The sequence below is a fragment of the Solanum pennellii genome, chromosome 10 (genome assembly GCF_001406875.1).
Source record: "Solanum pennellii chromosome 10, SPENNV200".
Lineage (NCBI taxonomy): Eukaryota > Viridiplantae > Streptophyta > Magnoliopsida > Solanales > Solanaceae > Solanum > Solanum pennellii.
Window position 1 is genome coordinate 81,018,388 of NC_028646.1, and position 18,603 is coordinate 81,036,990.

Sequence of the window (18,603 nt, forward strand, 5' to 3'; positions counted from 1 at the left end):
ACATTTTAAATTTTTCATTATTTCTTAAATACTGTGTCCCGTCAAATATTGTCACATAAAATGAGATGGAGAAAATAGTTAAATTAAGCATAGAAAGTTCGGGAGTTGAGTTCTCTTTCCTCCAAGTGATCGGCATGAGTTGTGGTGTAGTAATAAAAATTGTTTCACTCTTAAGTAAAAATCTCATATTTGAATCTTACAGAAAAAATTATGTAAGTGCACACTAAATAAAACATGTAGTGCGTAATTCAAATTCAGTTAGAGCTCAATATGAATTTCAAACACCAGGTGAAATTTTTTTAAAAATGTATAATTTGGAGAAATAAATATTATAACGTAGTTGAAGAATGTATCTAATTTAGAGAAATAATTTGATTGGATTAAGTTATTTCGAGATCAATTATGTTGATAAGTCATTCCTTTATAGATATGAGATAATTTATCTCATCAAAATATTGTTTGATTGAGAAAAAACTATTTAGGATTAATTATCTCATGATAATTTATGTAGAAATAAGTTAATTCACATTATATATGGAATAACTTATTTTATCAATATGATATAAACATTACATAGAATAAAATATTTATGCATTTTGTCTCAAGATTGTTATACTTTATATACTCCTCAGACCAAACGACTCTTAGGATATAAATAATCCAAAAATTATGTTATACTCCATCCGTTCGGAATTGTTTGTCATGTTACGCTTATCAAAAGTCAATTTGACTAATTTTTAACGATTAAATTAGATCACATTAATTCGTATTTTAAACAAAAAAATTTAGATATTCTAAAATTATATGAAAAGTATTATATATTATAATTTTTTTTATACTAATACGATGAAAAAATACATCTTAAAATGTTTGTCAAAGTTTTTATAATTTGACTCTAAATATAGAAATCATGACAAATGATATCAGACGAAAGTGTAGAATTCAAATACCTACTATATTAATCTATATTATATCCGAAATTATTATATACTTTAAACACTTCTATAAAGCAGTCCAATGGCAGAGCAACAACACTAATCCCATTCCACCTAAAGTTAAGCTCAGCAAAGACACCTCTCTCTGAGAAAAAAATGGCCGCCGCAGCACCTCCACCGCCGCCGTCGCCTACCCCCGCCATCATCTCCGAGGACTTGCTTCCGACTGGCTACAATGTCTTCTCCCGAATTCGGCTTGCCACCATCGTCGACGTTCCTCATATCCACAAACTCATCCACCAGATGGCCGTCTTTGAGAGACTCACCCATCTCTTCTCCGCCACAGAATCTTCACTTTCCTCCACTCTCTTCCCTGAAAACTCCCCACCTCCGTTCACCTCCTTCACCGTTTTCCTTCTCGAAGTTTCTCAAACCCCTTTCCCTCTAATCGACCAAAACTACCCAAATTTCAGCCCCATACATAAAACGGTAAATCTGGATCTCCCGATTACCGACCCGCAAGCGGAATCGTTCAGATCGTGTGGAAATGATGCTGTGGTTGCTGGATTTGTGTTGTTTTTCCCTAATTATTCGACTTTCTTAGCGAAACCTGGGTTTTACATCGAGGATATATTTGTGAGGGAGTGTTATAGGAGGAAAGGTTTTGGGAAGATGTTGTTGTCAGCTGTGGCTGCTCAGGCGGCGAAAATGGGGTATGGAAGAGTGGAATGGGTGGTTCTAGATTGGAATGTGAATGCGATCAAGTTTTATGAAGAAATGGGAGCTCAAGTTATGCAGGAATGGAGGGTTTGTAGGCTGACTGGTGATGCCCTTCAAGCCTTTGCAAATGTCTAACATTGGAGTTTGAAATTGTCTTCAATTTTACACCCAATACTCCACTCCACTGTTATGTGTGTGGATGTAAGTGTTATCAGTAGGAATTAAATAAAGAATTTCACTTGTGTTTGCAATTTGCTCTTTTTTTCTCAGCTTGTGATACTGTGTTTTGAATGATAGTTTTACTTCTATGTGATTAGAAAGGTTTATTTCTAGCATAAAGTTTCTTCCTTTGACATATGCTTCACGGAGCAAGATAGTCTATCGAAAACAACCTTCTATTCGTAACAAGAGTACCATCACCTAAACGTCTCAAACCCATGAGATTACACTAAATATATTATAAGACTTTGGAACGATTAGTAAACCGGAACAACTTAGTTTGAACAACGAAGGGTGATTATGAGGAGCTATAAGAACATTGAATAGATGTTTGAACAATAGGAGCTGCGATTCAATATACAATTAGTGTCAATATTATTAGGTTGCTTAAAGAAAACGTAAGCAAGCAAATTTCATGATAAATATCTTCTAATTTTAGGTATAGTGGCATAACAAGAATATATTTGGGAAGTTTGTTGAAGCTAGACTTTGACAAGAATATATTTGGTTGGTTTTGGTGATGATAATGAAGGCAGATGAAAGCATAAAAATGGTGGGCGTGGAGGATCAGTCTTGAATGAACTCAAAGTTCATCGCCGCGCATGGCAAATCCAAGATTTTAAACTAAGGATTCAAAATATAAAAATAACAAAGTAAATTTTAAATTCCGAAAGCACAAAGTCAACCTAGAAGATTCTTATAATATCATGAATATACAATGCAATTAATTATCGAAGGGGTTCACATGAAATACATAACTACACCCTAGATCCACCCCTGCTTGCCAACCTCGACTTACAAGTGGGTGGCACTGCCAACAGTTATTTCAAAAAACTTAAAAAGTCCATGTAAAATTACATTGAAAACTAGGATTTTGACTTCTTGCCACACAAAGTGTAACAAAGGGATTGCTACAACAATATCAATAACAAATTGTTACCTCTTTTGTTGACCCAATCACCAAATATGTTCAATAATTCATCACATCAGGAAAAAGCTTATTTATCCCTGTATAAGATATATATCCTAAATTACTTTCTGGCAAAAATTTCTCTGTATGCAAATGTACAATAGGAAACTACTACTGCGAAAAGAAGGGGTAAAAACATTTGCCCCCACGCACGCATGATAAAAGGTCAGCATGCCTCAAGGACTTCATAAGAGCAGTTCCTCAACTGCTCTTTTATACATCATCATCTGAAAACTAATCTATAAAACCGACAGACTACTTTATGAAAATATAGCGGTAAATAATGAATAAAAAACACTTGTCCTTGCATCTAAGGATGATCCCCATAAGGTCCATCATCAACGTGTACCTCCAGGAACACCTTGCCTGATGAACTATTCAATCACCTTGAAACTCTAATTCATCAGCTAGAGGTGCTTTTTGCATGTTCTGAGGTATCGAAGAAAAGATTGTTCTTGCAATGAAAGCACCACTTTCTCTATTTCCAGCTCCATTTCAGATCATCGAGTATAATAGACGTCTCCCTCCTCCCTTCATAGATATGAGGTCTGTGCACATATGTAGTAATGTAGCTCCTCGCACATTCTTCACATAGATGAATTACAGTTCATAAGATGTCTGCTGCACTTCCTTCTCCAACATTGATGTCCCTTTGAATTCCGTCAACGTGAAGTCTCTTGAATACTCCTGATACTGTTAAAACAGTTCTAAAATATCAGCATAGAACTTAGTAAGATTATTTATCTAAATGGTAAAATAGATTGGGTAGTAGAAACTGGGGAAGCACCCAAACATTGTTTAGCCATGTGCACAAGAAAACTCCAGACTAATATTAACCAAACCAAACTCTGATTCCTCATCCATGAACTGTGACACACAAAGGGAGCAATTAGCATATAGGATATGAAACTCCTCTAACTACTGCCCTCCACTAGCAATCTGTCTTGTGACCTTGCTTTGATCAGTAAGGCATAAATTCAGTTCAAAACAACCCACTCACAAAAGGAAGTCAGCTTGAATAGAGGGAATGCAAAGATTTTTTAAGCTTATGTCCGCTAGTATTATTTATTTTTTTATAATTTTTTTTGATAACCCAGAAATCCATCTGTAACCGCCCTATGGATCAATCACAGCCTTCTTAACTCAGTGGATAATGGGCACGCCCCTCTAGCCTTCTCCAGTTAAATTCCTGGCTTTGTTTTGCATGTGTGGGGCTTGAACTTGTGACAAAGCCACAAATCCTCCACCTTTTGCCACTCAAGATAGGCCTTGGGGGGCTATGTCTGCTAGTATTTCCAGATCAAATATACTGCAAATTGCCTTATGGCAACCTAAACATCCTATGTAGAACGTCCTACAGCTTGCACTTGCTCCAACTCTTGAATCAGCAATTAGAAATGGACTTGCGTGCATAACTTGACGATAAATCTAGCTTCAGTAGCCTCAAACATTATACAGCTTAAAATCTAATCTCTATCTTTATAAGAAAATTGAATCTATAATTTAACTTTCAACACTATCATCCATGATGCAAAGGGAGAATCAGATAAACAAGGTAAAAACAAATGATCTGTCCATACTAATATTAAAGATCCACTCACGCGTTCATAAGTCATCTTTCTGAAACCCAGTTTATTTGTCCAGATGGATTTAGCCTCTTCAGCAGCTGGCACAACCAGGTTTTTAACATGCATCGAAGATAATAGAATTTCAATAGATCCAAATAACGCCTGGAAATAACCCTTCAAAGGAATAAACATAAGGATCATCAGTTTGTGTTCCACAAGAATAGCTTACTTCCCCTAGGAGTAAAGCTTCAGAACCAGCAAGCAAAACCACAAATAAGCACAGCAAAGGAGTCTAGTCAAGCAGAGTTACTTTGCCCTGGTTTGCTCTACTTGTAGCCACCATAGGGAGTTCAGCAACCTCTTGCCCAAAAATCCTGAGAAGAGCAGCTGATACAACTACTGACCTGTACCCATTTGGTGACAAGAATAATGACTCAGGAAAGCAGATTAGATTGTAACTTCAGACCAACTATAAATAAAAAAATATTGAGAAGGCACTGAAAAAAACTTAAAATCAGTGGCTTACTTCACAATCAAAACGATGCAATACATTCCCCCAAATTCTTGACCTGAGATGTTTCTCCTACATTAGACAGGAATACAGAAATTAGAAAAGTCAAAGTGTGTGCAATTCAAATAGAGCAAGTACTCGAATTTTGGAAGCAAAAGGCAAAATAACACAAGCAGGCCAAAATATCCAAGCCACAATCAGAAGAGCTCTAGATGATTGGGAAATAGAAAGATTAGCAAGCTAGCTAAACTTTTTAGAATCCCATATCTACACCCCCAGACCTCCCTGAGAAGCCTTGGTGGAAACTCAATGGGAAGGGCAACTTCTGTGAGATCTACTTATAGTAACCTCAACTACAAATCAGGCCTGACAAGGATTTGGCCTCGGAAACTCATCTGAAAAATCAAAATTCTACCAAAGGTGCCAGTTTTCACCTGGCTAGTGTCTACTGTGTGGTCAAAAACTGGAAAGCAATGAACATCTCTTCATCCACTGCAAGATAACTACACATCTGTGGCACATGTTCTTTTGAATTTTATTTCTCGGAGTTTCTTGGGTTGTTCCCGAAACCACTTTTGCACTCCTTAATAGCTGGAAAGAAGTTGGCAGAAGAAGTGGTACAGAAAACTGGTGGCAAATTATTCCAGCTTGTATATGGTGGTCTATATGGGAAGAAAGGAACTCTAGACATTTTTATTTGCCTCAAGTGTTACCTATTTTTGGTGTAAACAGTATATTTTTAGTGATGTAGCAGACCTAGTAGATCTGATAGGACTGTTAATGCTTTAGACCTTCAGCTACTGGCTGATCTCTTCTTTTATTTTTTCTATGGAGCAGGCTTGTATAGTTCCATCAGCAACTTGATGCTAATCTTTTGGATTTCTATACAAGCCATTACCTTTCTCTCAAAAAAAAAATCTAAAATTTAACAATTGCATGTCATGTCACGTGCAAATAAGCGAAGATTAAGAGATGTATTAGGACAAACTTATCATTCGACTTATTTATATCAAATATATTTTGCTAATTAATCGTAAAAGAAAGAAAACAATTGGATAACTTCGGTGAGTGAAGGCAACACGAGAACTTACAATAAGACATTGCAAGACTAACATGATGCATGATTCTTTCTTTTGATAGGCTAGAAAATTAAGATCAACATTCAACATTTCATTACGTGGAACTTTTTCTTTTATTTTTATTTCATAATTCAAACATACACACACATTAAATTGTGTATTCATGGATATAAGGAACACATGCAAAGCGCGTACCCTGGGACTAGTTGTCCTAAATGGAGACTACTAAAAGATCAAACACTAGAAGCATTGTCTGTCGGATTTTCTAATACAGTTCATGGACAAGAAAACAAAAAGGCCGAGTCAGTAAGGAAAACTTGTGGTAACACTAGGGTTATAACATGTAAGCAAAGGAATACTCACCCATAAACCATAACAGGTATAAGATCTCGTCCAGATTTGGCAACAATAGGATCAAAGCGCTCCTGCACAGAAAGACAGAGATGACAATTGAAACTAAGTAACCAACTTGAAATTTTCAGATAATTAATGAATAAGTGGGGACAAAGTGCATATTGAAATTATTCTTGTTACACCTTGTAATCTTCAATGAGCTGGTCCTACTCCATTAAGACTCAATTAATCAAATTTTTTTATATTAAGTAGACTCAATTATTCCATGATGTGGTAGTTAAAAGGATTTATCTGTTTCTAACGATGGTGTTGCTGGTCAACCTGGCATTCTGTTGAGATTTATCGAGTTCAAGAATCTTGATGATGCACAAAATTATACTTGAGGATTGAAATCTACGGTAAGGTTCAGTTATCAGCAAGTTTTTTCACCACCATGCAGCATTAAGCTTCACCACAAGTGTTAAAAACATCTTTGTCCAATTATAGCAGCAATGTACAATCTCCATTAATTCAGATTTTCGGTAAGTGTCCTCTTTATGATCTGAACTGTCAAAAGAAATTCCAACTGATGCTTAATACTAACAATAAAAAGCTCACCCTAAAGATTACTGCTGCACTGGAAAGAAGAGGTAGATGATCCGGGAAGCGACTCTTCCCACTTAAAATACGCCACTGAATGTCATCTGTAGTTGTATCCATTAAACATTTCTGGACTTGCTTCTTAGTTACGGCAGCTGCTGCAGGAGCTGGGATGACCTCAGCTCCCTTCAAAACACAATTCTGAAGTACCACATAAATTTTATTGCAGTCATTGCAACAAAACCATTTATCTTTCGGGAGTTCCTATCACCAAGTATTAGTTAGTACTGATAAACAACATAATCACAGTTATCCAACATATGAAAGAAACTAAACTCACTTTCAGATCACACCTCCCACTTTCCCGCAGACACCCAACATGGTATTCCTTCTCACACTGCATATGCACCCAAAAAAGAAAAAAAGTTAAATAGGAAGCTGTGGATATGCCACCATAAGAAAAGAAATATGAGGGAGCAAGGTTAAGGACAGTTGCAGAACATTGGAAGTTGGAATGGCCAGTAAACTGTTGGTCAGAGCATACCTGATCACAGAGCATAACTGTCCGATCATCAAATTTGGCAACGCTGAAGTCCGGGGTCCTAGAAAAATATGGTGGAAAAATGAGTTCAAGGGTATATTATGTCCACGTGTAGGCACCCATCTGATGTTAATTTGCACTAGCAAACCATACAATATGTGACAAACAAGTCAACAGATAGATTAACATAATGGCCAGCATAAACTGCATCTTAGGACCGGATAAATTCTTCGACACTATCCCAACTATTTCAAGTTACTCAAAATAATAAATCATAGAAGCAGTTCATCCATCTGCTAGTACCTTAATCTGATGTATACCAATGTTGACACGGGTGACAACTCTAAAAGTGTTCCAGGTCTAATAAAGCTTTAAGTGTAAAGCGCGATCAGAAGTAGGCTTTAGGAAAAAAAAAGGCGCTCCCTCCATCCCATTTTATATGTACCTTTTTAATTTGCAGTTGCATTAAGAAATGATGTAAATTTACCCTTCTACCTTTATTAATTTTTTTGGAACTCAAGTTTTTCAATCAATGAATATGAATTAATTAATTAACCAATGAATATGAATCATTTATTTAACTTTTCTAAGTTGGTCAAATGTAATTTTCTAGGCTAATAACTCACAAGGGTAAAAAAGAAATAATATGGTAATTTATTAAATGACAAGTATAATGGACCAACTATTTATAGAAAGGACGACACATAAAATGGGACGGAGGGAGTATATGTGTCATTGGACTTGACTTCATTTAACATTTATACCCTTCAACTTTGGGTATGCACAAGTAGGCCCTTAAACTAGTATAAACTTGAACAAGTACATGTAGGACACCACATAGGACGAAAATGAATGTAGGATGCCATGTAGGACATGTGTGTCTATTTGTTCAACTTTATACAAGTTTAAATGTCTACTTGTGCACACCCAAAGTTGAAGGGCAAAAATGTGATTTGACGCCAAGTTAAAGGGAATATTTATGTATTATGCCAAAAAAATAACACTCATTGATAATGTTTTCTTTAAGTTATGTTACCAGTTTCGAAAAAAATCATAATCTTTTCCTTAACTATTAATATATTTATTTTCCAATTATGCTATCGTTAATTACGACAGCTCTATTCAAGATAGAACTCAAGGGCAATAAGGCACACGCCTTAGCGCCTTGCCTACACTGAAGCACAGCTTAAGCAACACGAAGCGCCATCCCAGAGATTCTCTGAGCTTCAGGGCTTAACCGCACCGTAGATGAGCCTTCGACAACATTGATGTATACTATTCAAAAACAGTATTGCCACACATGGCCACTTGATACTGGATGCATAAAATATAATGACGATTAATTTTTTAATTAATTTCATTCTTGAAGTGCTAGGAATACCTAAACGCAATGCAAAGAACCTTAGGAAAAACATACTCGGGAGAAACCACATCTTGAGAAGAACACAATGGGTTCTTGCTGTAGAAGAACAAGAAAAGATGATGCTATGCATTGCGGTTTAACCAGCTTTATCACAATGGACTAGTACTGGATGAAAATATGTACGACACGTCGGAAGGCATACATTACATATCTCTCGGAAGATATCAAACAAGGTTAAAGTGCTAAATTAATTTATCCATCACAAGAATGTTCTTAAATCACAAAAGTTAGATAAATGGAAACTAGAAATTTTAAATGCTCTCTGATGGACCAACTGCAATATACCTGCAAACAACGCACCCACCACTTTCAGATTCTGGAGCTTTAACCACTCTTGTCAACCGTATCATAATTGGTCCAGCATCTCCAGCAGTTTTCCTACCAGGGACAAATTTGTCTCTACAATATGAACAGAGCCAACCACTAGTCGGGGTACACTGTAGACCTATACAAGCTGCAAGCATACAGGTTTTAGATGAACAAAACTGTAAGCACAAGTGAGGTTATTAGGCAGGGAAATAGAAAGAGCTCCACTCAACAACCAAAAGATTAGGCAGTCTGGCTTAGAAAATTGCTTTTGAGATGACGTCATTTACAATCAAATAAGAGAAGAGAGCACTAAAATGTGATTTCTAATATCTAATATAATATAAAGAGCTAACCATGTACCAATCTATCAGTTTGCCAACCAGCGCATTTTAGAGATACAAAAAAGTCTAATCACAATAAAGAACTATGTCAAACATTAGGGAAAAGGACACACCTGCATGAAAAGCCCGAGGACACCCTTCACAGCAAATCAGATCTCCAGCATCGCCACATATTGTACACATATCATCGCTGTTATTGGTGGCAATACTTTGACCATTTGCCAGCATTAATGCTATATCATGTAGGGTAAGTCCGTTGGATGTGTAGATGTGACGGTAGCTGGTCATCCACAAAATAATTCAGATCATTCATGTTTTGCTTATATGATGCAAATAAGTCTTTAAGAACTACTTACGGTTGACGTTTAGCTGCACATCCAGCATGAGACTCAAACTGGGAAGGACTTATCTGTTTAGAAAGGATAACAAGTGAAGTAATAAGCAGCACTTCTGAAGTTTTTGTATATATATATATATATATAACGAATATATATATACACATATATATATATATAAAACGTATATAAATAAATACACACAAGAAATATATTACACATTTGGATTTATTTTATTCCAAATGTGTGTGTACGAGTACACTATAAATTTTACCTCAGTATCACAGCAGCTGCAGACTATGCCATTCCCCTGCTTGTAGCCCCCCAGAACTTTCTGCAGAAAGATTTTAAATGCTCACACATAAATAATAATTATGGCAACTGCTGCTGAATAGCCTCGAACAAATAATTAAAACAATAGAGAAAACAGTGCACAATAAAGGATATCAAGAGAAAAGATAGAAATGAATTAACCTTCCCCTTAGAATAATATGCCAAATCAGTACCATCGGGAAGTCCATTTGGCATGAACAGTGATCGGTGCAAGTCATTATCCCTATGTACAGTAAAAAGATTGATGACATATGCCAAGTCAAAAATGAGAAATCCTTTTATTCAAGGAAAATAAGAGAAAGGATACCTTTTTTTTGTGCCACCTTCTGCAGGTTTCTTTGGCTCTACTGTTGAGTTGGAAAAATTGCACCTTGGCCTGTCAAAATAACTGCACCATTAGATACAATCTAGAAATATGCATTTACATAAAGAATGACCAATTGTATGAATGTGATTACAAACTTTTTAACCACATGCTTCCATGATTCTGCAGTCTCCATAGAGCTACGTGGATTTGGAGGGAAGTTGTCAATACACGAGTACGAAGCAGAATATAGGCCATCTTCCATCACCGAACTGCAATCACTGAAGTTCACCATAGTATAGTGCAAAGTTACAAACAAAATGAGTGAAAAAATTTCAGCAATCTCAACACCCAAAACCACTCAATATCATTATTATGCGAAAGACTCAAACTACAACTGGATAAACTCCACAAAGGGACCAAGCTTACAAGTCTATGCCCTGGATCTAACTTAAGCATTTCTAAACTCTTCTACCTATCTCCAGCAGTAAATGAGGAAAAAGGAAAGGTACTTCCAGAGAACTGCAAAATGGATCAAATTACAAAGGGAAAGAACAATGTGATTTGACGTTGCCTGTTTTAGAAAGTTCTCTGGATTTATTTAACTTGCACGTTTCTGGAATATCAAGTTGCCATGAGCTATTGCACAATAAATGCTGAAGTCAATATTTACTCTCGCAACCACAACATAGGCATAGTAATACCAAATCAGCGGCAACTGGTCGACCACGCACCAACTGATCCATTCTTTACAAAAACATACCTAGTGAAATCCCACAAGTGGGGTTTGAGAGGGTAGAGTCTATGCAGACCTTGCAATTGATCCATTCATTATGCATTAAACTATGTTAAGGTTTTACAAGAACACTCAAATTGACCCAGTAGGACGAAATACTAGTAAAAATGAGATTATCAAAGTCAAATTGGTACCCTAGAGGCCTAGAATGCTTCCAAAGGAGTCCTACTTGGCCCAAGATGCACATCTGAATTATTTGGGCTGATTAAGTACTCCTACAACATTGGACATCTCAATACCAATATGCATAGCTGATGGAAAGCTAGATGTGGTTTCCCAGCAATGGACTTCGAAACAGCCATTTCTTTTCCTTTTTTTGAGACTACTCAGGAACATACATATTTCTGCCAGTGTTGCAGGTGTAAAACTAAAAGGATCAGATACAACTCAAACAGTTTTTGTTCGTACATCATATTTATTCCAAGGTCAATAATATGTTGGCAACATCAATCAATCAACTATGCTTCAATCTCAGAATAGTTGGATCAACTATATGTATCATCTACATCCATTCACCTTGACTTCAGTCTATTCATGTATTCGTAGATAGTCAGGACACTACTACAATTTACAGTAAACCTACCGCAAAATGCAAATTCTTTTCTTTATCTGGTTTGGACTAGCTATGCTATGAAGTTTTGAAAGAGCAGAATTTGACATATACAAGTTTCCAACATTCTACCATTTTTAACTCCTCAAGTATTTGTGGTAATATTTTTCTGTGGTGTTCCAAAACCTATTCAGCAAGTATAGTATATAAAGGTGAACTCAAGCATTCAACATACTATAAGCTAGCTAATAAATAATCAGTCCAAAGTATTTTGACTCAAGTGACAGCATATATAGAGCACTTACCACTCTTGGTAAATCACACTTTAAGCTAAGTTCTAATAAAAACTGCGATACAGGTAAGACAAAGACATGATCATCCAAGAATCGTAATATAAGGAACCTTCAATTGCACATTCAATCAAACATCCAGCTATGGAAAACGTAACGGTCAGTTGCTGAAATGCCTGGTCAGAAATCAACAACTCAATTTCTTGAAGATAACAAATGTCGATTTCACATCATTCACATGATAAGAAAGGAGAAAAAGATATGGGGGTTGTGGACACAGCTAAGTTAAATGTATGTAGTGGTAAGTCAAAAGGAGAAGTATGAAACGGCAAGGCATTTCATGTTCCTAAGCACATTACAGCTATTCAAGATACAAAAACATAATGGTCAATGAAGCACAAATTGGATACTATTGAAGAGGACTCTAGAATCTGCTTTGCTTTTCTTTGTTCTACAACCCAGAAGCCAGAATAAGATAAAATAACACACCCAAGAAAACTGATAACAAAGTAAGTTAGGGTGGAGGAGCAAAGACCAGAATCAAAATATTAGAACACTTCCAAAATGTACCTTGGCTTATACTGATACATCCCTGAAACTTTTCCATGAGAATATTGGTAAGCACTAGCCACGTCATAGTGCTGCAGGAAGAGTTTGGCTGCAAAACAGAAGAGAATATCACAAATCATCATGCAACTGACAAATTTGACAAAACAGAAGTTATTATATGTTCACACCTAGAATAACTACCTTGGACTCTCCTCAAGACCTAAACACAAATTTTCCCTTATGTTCCCACAACCCACTTCCAAACCCTTGTGTTAAATTTCTAAGCTACATTGCTCTGTGCTCGCCACCTTTTGTCAAGTTTGCTGGAAAAAATGCATAAAGATACCTTCCTACTTTAAATTTTAGCAATCTAAATTTATACAGAAGATAGGGAAATTTTTTTTAGTAGATATAATGATGCATCAAGCATGCTATGTGCACTGATTCTAGTTGCTAGAAAAGGGAGACTGTCTCAGTTGTGAAAATGCTTAAGCTGGTCAAATTATTTATTTCTACAGAGTTCGCACTTGATTATTTATTGAAATGAGCATCATCTAGAATAGAGGTCTATGACGAATAAGCAGTAATATGGTGATTTTATCCCCCCAACCCTTCTCCATGACCATGAACAAGAGATTATAAGTATAGCGCATGGAAAGCATGAGAATCTTCTCCTTAATTCTTATTACTGTCATTCTAATTATCAGACTGTTTCAGAAATGAAAAGTTACATAAATCAATTGAGATATCAATGTCAAACCACCTTTCCAAGCCTCGAGATATTGCTCATTAATAGAAGAACCAGCCACGTCTTTTACAACTTCTTCTAGTTGACTAAGTGGTGCAGTCTTCAACTCTTGAATTATCCTGTAAATAGGTTTTCCATTCTCCAAATAAATATGATTGTTCGGGTGTCTAGTCTTGCCCCCAGCGTGCATTTCAAATTCGTAAGCACTGAGAACCTGCTTAGACATAAATATGTTCAGTATGTTCATTAACATGCATAAAGACAAACTTTCAATATAGACAGGAAACTCACTTTGGAGAAATTGCAGAGTGAACAACCACACAAGTATCCATAATCTTTTATGATTCCAAGTAGCTCCCTCTGACAGTCATAGAAGTGCTTCAGGCTTACATAGAAACCTCTAAATAACAAGTATAAACAGAGAAACCCACAAATTACCTTCCTAGAAGTTGAAATGTACTTCACCCGTGCTCCTTCTAAAATTCCCGTCGACAGAAGCTTCTTGACATTTGTCGGGTAAGCATCAGAAGTGACCTTCTTAGACATTTTTAGTTCCCTGTTTAGAGGACATAAAAAGGGATCTCTATCATCAGATTCCAAAGGATTCCATGCCTGTGCTTCACTAAAGCCATCATCAACCCCGGCTGTCACAGGTATAGCAGCCTCAGCAGATGCATTATGATAATCCTCCTTCCTTTTACTAAACTTGAATATAATCTTCCTGACACCAGTTGTGCTAAATTCCTTCGGTATTTCAAGAACCACAGAAGACTTGGCAACTGCCTTAGATGCATCAACTTGATTATGCTCTTCCTCACTGACACTCTCCTCCGCACTTGAATTCCCCGAAGAAAAAGATGTAATCTCTCCAGAACCACCTTGATTATTACCCAACAAATCCACCCCTTGACTACTGATAGTCTGGAAACTTGAAGTGTTCTCTCTTGGAGACAAATTTGGATTTGAAACTTCAGACAACATATCATCATTCGAAGCTTCCTTCAAGTCAATCCTTACATCCGGCTGGACATCACAATTATTCAACCTCTTTAGCTGCATGTCACCTGACTCCAATTCCTCTGTGTTTAAAGTTTCAGGTTCATGATTTCTGGCACAGCCTTCTAATTCTACACCATCGATAGTTTCAGGTTCACGATTTGTGGCACAACATTCTGTTTCTACACCATCTACAGTTTCAGGTGCACAGTTTGTGGCACAACATTCTACTTCTACGCCATCTACAGTTTCAGGTGCGCAGTTCGTAGTGTGATTAGTCGCACGACAATCTAATTCTACAGCATCTAAAGTTTCAAATTTCTGCTTCTCAACACATAGCTCCTGTTCAGTAGCATCTACAACCCATTGTCTGTCACTCTTAGAATCAACATTTATGGGTTTCTCAATTTCCACCATTCCACCATTCATTGACGCAAATTGTACAGCATCTAAATTTTCAAATTTCTGCTTCTCAACACATAGCTCCGGTTCAATAGAATCTACAACCCATTGTCTGTCACACTTTGAATCAACATTCATGGGTTTCTCAATCTCCATCATTCCATCACTCATTGCAGCTAATTCTACACCATCTAAAGTTTCAAATTTCTGCTTCTTTACACATCGCTCTGGTTCAGTAGCATCTACAACCCATTTTCTGTCACACTTTGAATCAACATTCACAGGTTTTTCAATCTCTATCATTCCATCACTCATTGCAGCTAATTCTACAGCATCTAAAGTTTCAAATTTCTGCATCTCAACATATAGCTCCTGTTCAGTAGCATCTACAACCCATTGTCTGTCACACTTTGAATCAACATTCACAGGCTTTTCAATCTTTATCATTCCATCACTCATTGAAGCTACTTCTACAGCATCTAAAGTTTCAAATTTCTGCATCTCAACACATAGCTCCTGCTCACTAGCATCTACAACCCATTGTCTGTCACACTTTGAATCAACATTTATGGGTTTCTCAATCTCCATCATTTCATCACTCACTGGAATCACTTCTACACCATCTAAAGTTTCAGATTTCTGCTTCTCAACACATAACTCCTGTTCAGTAGCATCTGCAACCTGTTGTCTGTCACACTTTGAATCAACATTTACGGGTTTCTCAATCTCCGTCATTCCATCACTCATTGTCGCTACTTCTACACCATTTAAAGTTTCACATTTCTGTTTCTCCACACATAGCTCTGGTTCAGTAGCCTCTACAACCCATTCTCTTTCACACTTTGAATCAACATTTACAGGTTTCTCAATTTCCATCATTCCATCACTCATTGCCACTACTTCTACACCATCTAAAGTTTCACATTTCTGCTTCTCGACACATAACTCCTGTTCAGTAGCATCTACAACCAGTTGTCTATCACACTCTGAATCAACATTTACGGGTTTCTCAATCTCCATCATTCCTTCACTCGATGCCACTAATTCTGAAGTTTCACATTGCTGCTTCTCAACACATAAGTCCTGTTCAGTACCATCTACAACCCGTAGTCTATCACACTTCGAATCAACATCAACAGGTTTCTCAATTTCCATCATTCCATCACTCATTACCGCAATACAAACGCCACTTTCCCCTTCCCCCATCTCAAAATACACCTTATCACAAACTCAAACCACCACACAAAAACATCCACAAACACAAATTTATTCAGAACATGAACAAACAATTAACTAAAAAAAACTCACCACTTAACTCAAAAAAAAAAAAATTAACCACCCAAAAAAAAAAAAAACTAACCAATTCCAGAAAAACTTTCTTCAATTTTACCCTGCCTCCACAACTCAAAACTCAAAAATCCCAAATATGAATATAGCAATATACAGAAAACAACTTTTGAGAGATCTACGGATAAACACCCAAAAAAATTGGAAAAAAAACCACAAAAATTGGAACACAGATCTGAAAACTCAACGCATAATTTGAATTTGATTTTGATTTTTAACAATTAAAGGAAAGATTTATGGGTAGGGTTTTAATTAGGGATTACAAAATGAAGAAACAAATATAGATGAAATTAATAAACAACTGAATTTTATTTTATTTTTTTGAGATTTCGCGGTATTGAAAGAGAGGAGAGAGAAAAAAAAGGAGGAAAGTGAGATGAGATTTGGAAGGAACGAGAAAGGGGAAAAGATAGGGTCATGGGGAAGTTATTGTGGTACTATTTTTATATCTTTGTGTAGGGCCCATACCAAATAATCCTATGTTATTTTGCCACGTGGAAACTTCATGACTCTCATTTTTCTCCTTGGGTATTTAATTTAAAATTTGAGAAAATATTTTTTAATAGAAAAAATAATACTCTACTATCATAGTTTTTTTTTTAATTTTTACTATCTAAGTTAGTATTTTGTGTACGCAACATGAAGTTATAATTTTACAATAGCGTTGAATAAGTGAGTTGAAATAATTTTATGTTGTTTTGCTACCTCAAACCTTAATGAGCAAGTCTTTTGCCTTTTAAATATTTTTAAAATTTGAGAAAATAATTTTAAAAATTTATAGAAGAAAAGAGTTGATATGTGTACACTATATGAAGTTATAATTTTAAAAGAGTTTGTGTCCTATGTTATTTTAACACTAGGAATCTTGATGAGTCTTGAATATTTATTTTAAAATTTGAGAAAATAATAATTTTTAAAATTTATAGAAAAAAATAATTTAATTTTTACAATCTAAGTTTGTGTTTTATGTACGCGGCGGCATAAAAGGATGATTTCAACATAGTGTTTGAAATTTTGATTTGAAATGATCCTATATTATTTTACCACGTGGAGCCTTAATGAGTAAGTTTTTTTCCTTTTAGATATCTAAATTTGACATTCGAGAAAATAATAACTTTTAAAAATTTATAGAAAAATAATTCAATTTTTTATATTCTAAGCTTGTGTGTTTTGTACGCAATGTGAATGACATTAAAATACCGTTTAAATATGTGATTTAAAATAATCCTATGTTATTTTGCCACGTGGAGCCTTCATGCGTTAGCTTTTCCCCTTTGGTTGTCTTATTGAAAAATTGAGAAAACAATAATTTTTAAAATTTATAAGAACAAGAAAAACCTAATTTTTTCAATCTAAGTTTGTGTTCTGTGTACGCAATATGAAGTTATGATTTTAACATATAATTTGACTTTGTGGTTTGAAATAATTTTATGTTATTTTGACTTTTAAAATTATTGGATACATGTATCTCATCTTTAATGATACATGTATCTCGCGTCAAAATATAATATAGTAAGTAATATGACAAACTTTTATGAATTTTAGTAATTACAATTTTAAATAATGAGTTTTATATCACTTGCCCTTAAATTAATATAATACTAGCTTAATCTACCGGGATGAAAAGGATCACAAGTAATTTTTGTCAATAATTTAGGAATTTAAAAAAAAATGGAATAGTCTAGTAGATCCTTATACTTGTATGCGTTTGTATTGTGAACCATTATATACATACATGTTGGTCAATTGAACCCTTAAATTCAATTATAATGAGTCTTTTGAACTCCTCGAACGATGTGTGAAGCTCAGACTCTTTTATATAAATGACATGTCGTATCGACATTACATGTATATGTCATGTCATAATTATTTTTAAAATTATTATTAATCAAATTGTTTAATAAAAGTAAAAGAATAAATATTTATTATATTTTTTTACAGTAAAACTCTATTACTCTCTCCTACTCACACTATTTCACAGCCAAAACCGTCGGAAAATTATTTTTTCCGGCGATACCACTCATATTCTCACCCTTACCTGTCTTCATCTCCTTTGCACATCATCATCATTTTCCTTTCCTCTTCCAATCTCCCCAAAACCAACAATCTAAGCCACCAATCATCAGATCTAGTCGAACTCTATCACCATTTTGCCTTCATTTTGGACGCACACCATCACCATTTTTGCCTCCACCCCTAAAGGTTATTTATTTATTTATACTTTCACTATTCCAAGAATCTTGATCTGTCTTGCTTCATTCAATGGCACCCTGATACTCTTTCCTAATACTCTGTTTTGTATTAAGGATGCAAGTGAAACTGTTAAAGATGAAAGCTTTTTTCAATTTTTGCAGTAGCATCTCTACTTTAGCTCCTAGTTGCCTCAGTTGTCGTTTCCGTAAAA

The 18,603-nt window shown here is 35.5% G+C and overlaps 2 protein-coding genes across 3 annotated transcripts; one reads left to right on the top strand and one right to left on the bottom strand.

Annotated features, from left to right (window-relative positions):
• The first annotated feature begins 1,000 nt into the window (after positions 1-1,000).
• On the top strand, positions 1,001-1,987 carry LOC107032032 (probable acetyltransferase NATA1-like). The gene has a single exon (XM_015233587.2). It carries the CDS (start codon positions 1,092-1,094, stop codon positions 1,788-1,790), a length of 699 nt encoding a protein of 232 aa, XP_015089073.1. The 5' UTR covers positions 1,001-1,091; the 3' UTR covers positions 1,791-1,987.
• A 759-nt stretch (positions 1,988-2,746) lies between these two features.
• LOC107002398 lies at positions 2,747-16,607 on the bottom strand. 2 transcript variants are annotated; one of them, XM_015200411.2, is made up of 19 exons: positions 13,893-16,607; positions 13,746-13,814; positions 13,470-13,668; positions 12,728-12,815; positions 10,680-10,793; positions 10,525-10,593; positions 10,359-10,440; positions 10,159-10,218; positions 9,906-9,958; positions 9,663-9,829; positions 9,185-9,353; positions 7,480-7,537; positions 7,276-7,332; positions 6,954-7,199; positions 6,366-6,427; positions 4,939-4,995; positions 4,723-4,816; positions 4,446-4,586; positions 2,747-3,537 (listed from the first exon to the last, which is right to left on the bottom strand). In XM_015200411.2, exons 1-19 carry the CDS (start codon positions 16,056-16,058, stop codon positions 3,445-3,447), a joined length of 4,044 nt encoding a protein of 1,347 aa, XP_015055897.1. In that variant the 5' UTR covers positions 16,059-16,607; the 3' UTR covers positions 2,747-3,444. The 2 variants fall into 2 exon arrangements, with proteins under 2 accessions (XP_015055897.1, XP_015055896.1); XM_015200410.2 differs by having other exon boundaries at positions 10,680-10,802.
• Between the last annotated feature and the right edge of the window lie 1,996 nt (positions 16,608-18,603).

Excerpts from the sequence above, each read along its gene's own strand:
- LOC107032032 (XM_015233587.2), top strand. The coding sequence starts at position 1,092 with ATGGCCGCCGCAGCACCTCCACCGCCGCCGTCGCCTACCCCCGCCATC.
- LOC107002398 (XM_015200410.2), bottom strand. The coding sequence starts at position 16,058 with ATGGGGGAAGGGGAAAGTGGCGTTTGTATTGCGGTAATGAGTGATGGA. Across the intron at positions 12,816-13,469 it reads ATATCTCGAGGCTTGGAAAG|CCAAACTCTTCCTGCAGCAC; the intron begins GTGGTTTGACAT and ends TCTGTTTTGCAG. Across the intron at positions 10,441-10,524 it reads GAAGGTGGCACAAAAAAAAG|GGATAATGACTTGCACCGAT; the intron begins GTATCCTTTCTC and ends TACTGTACATAG.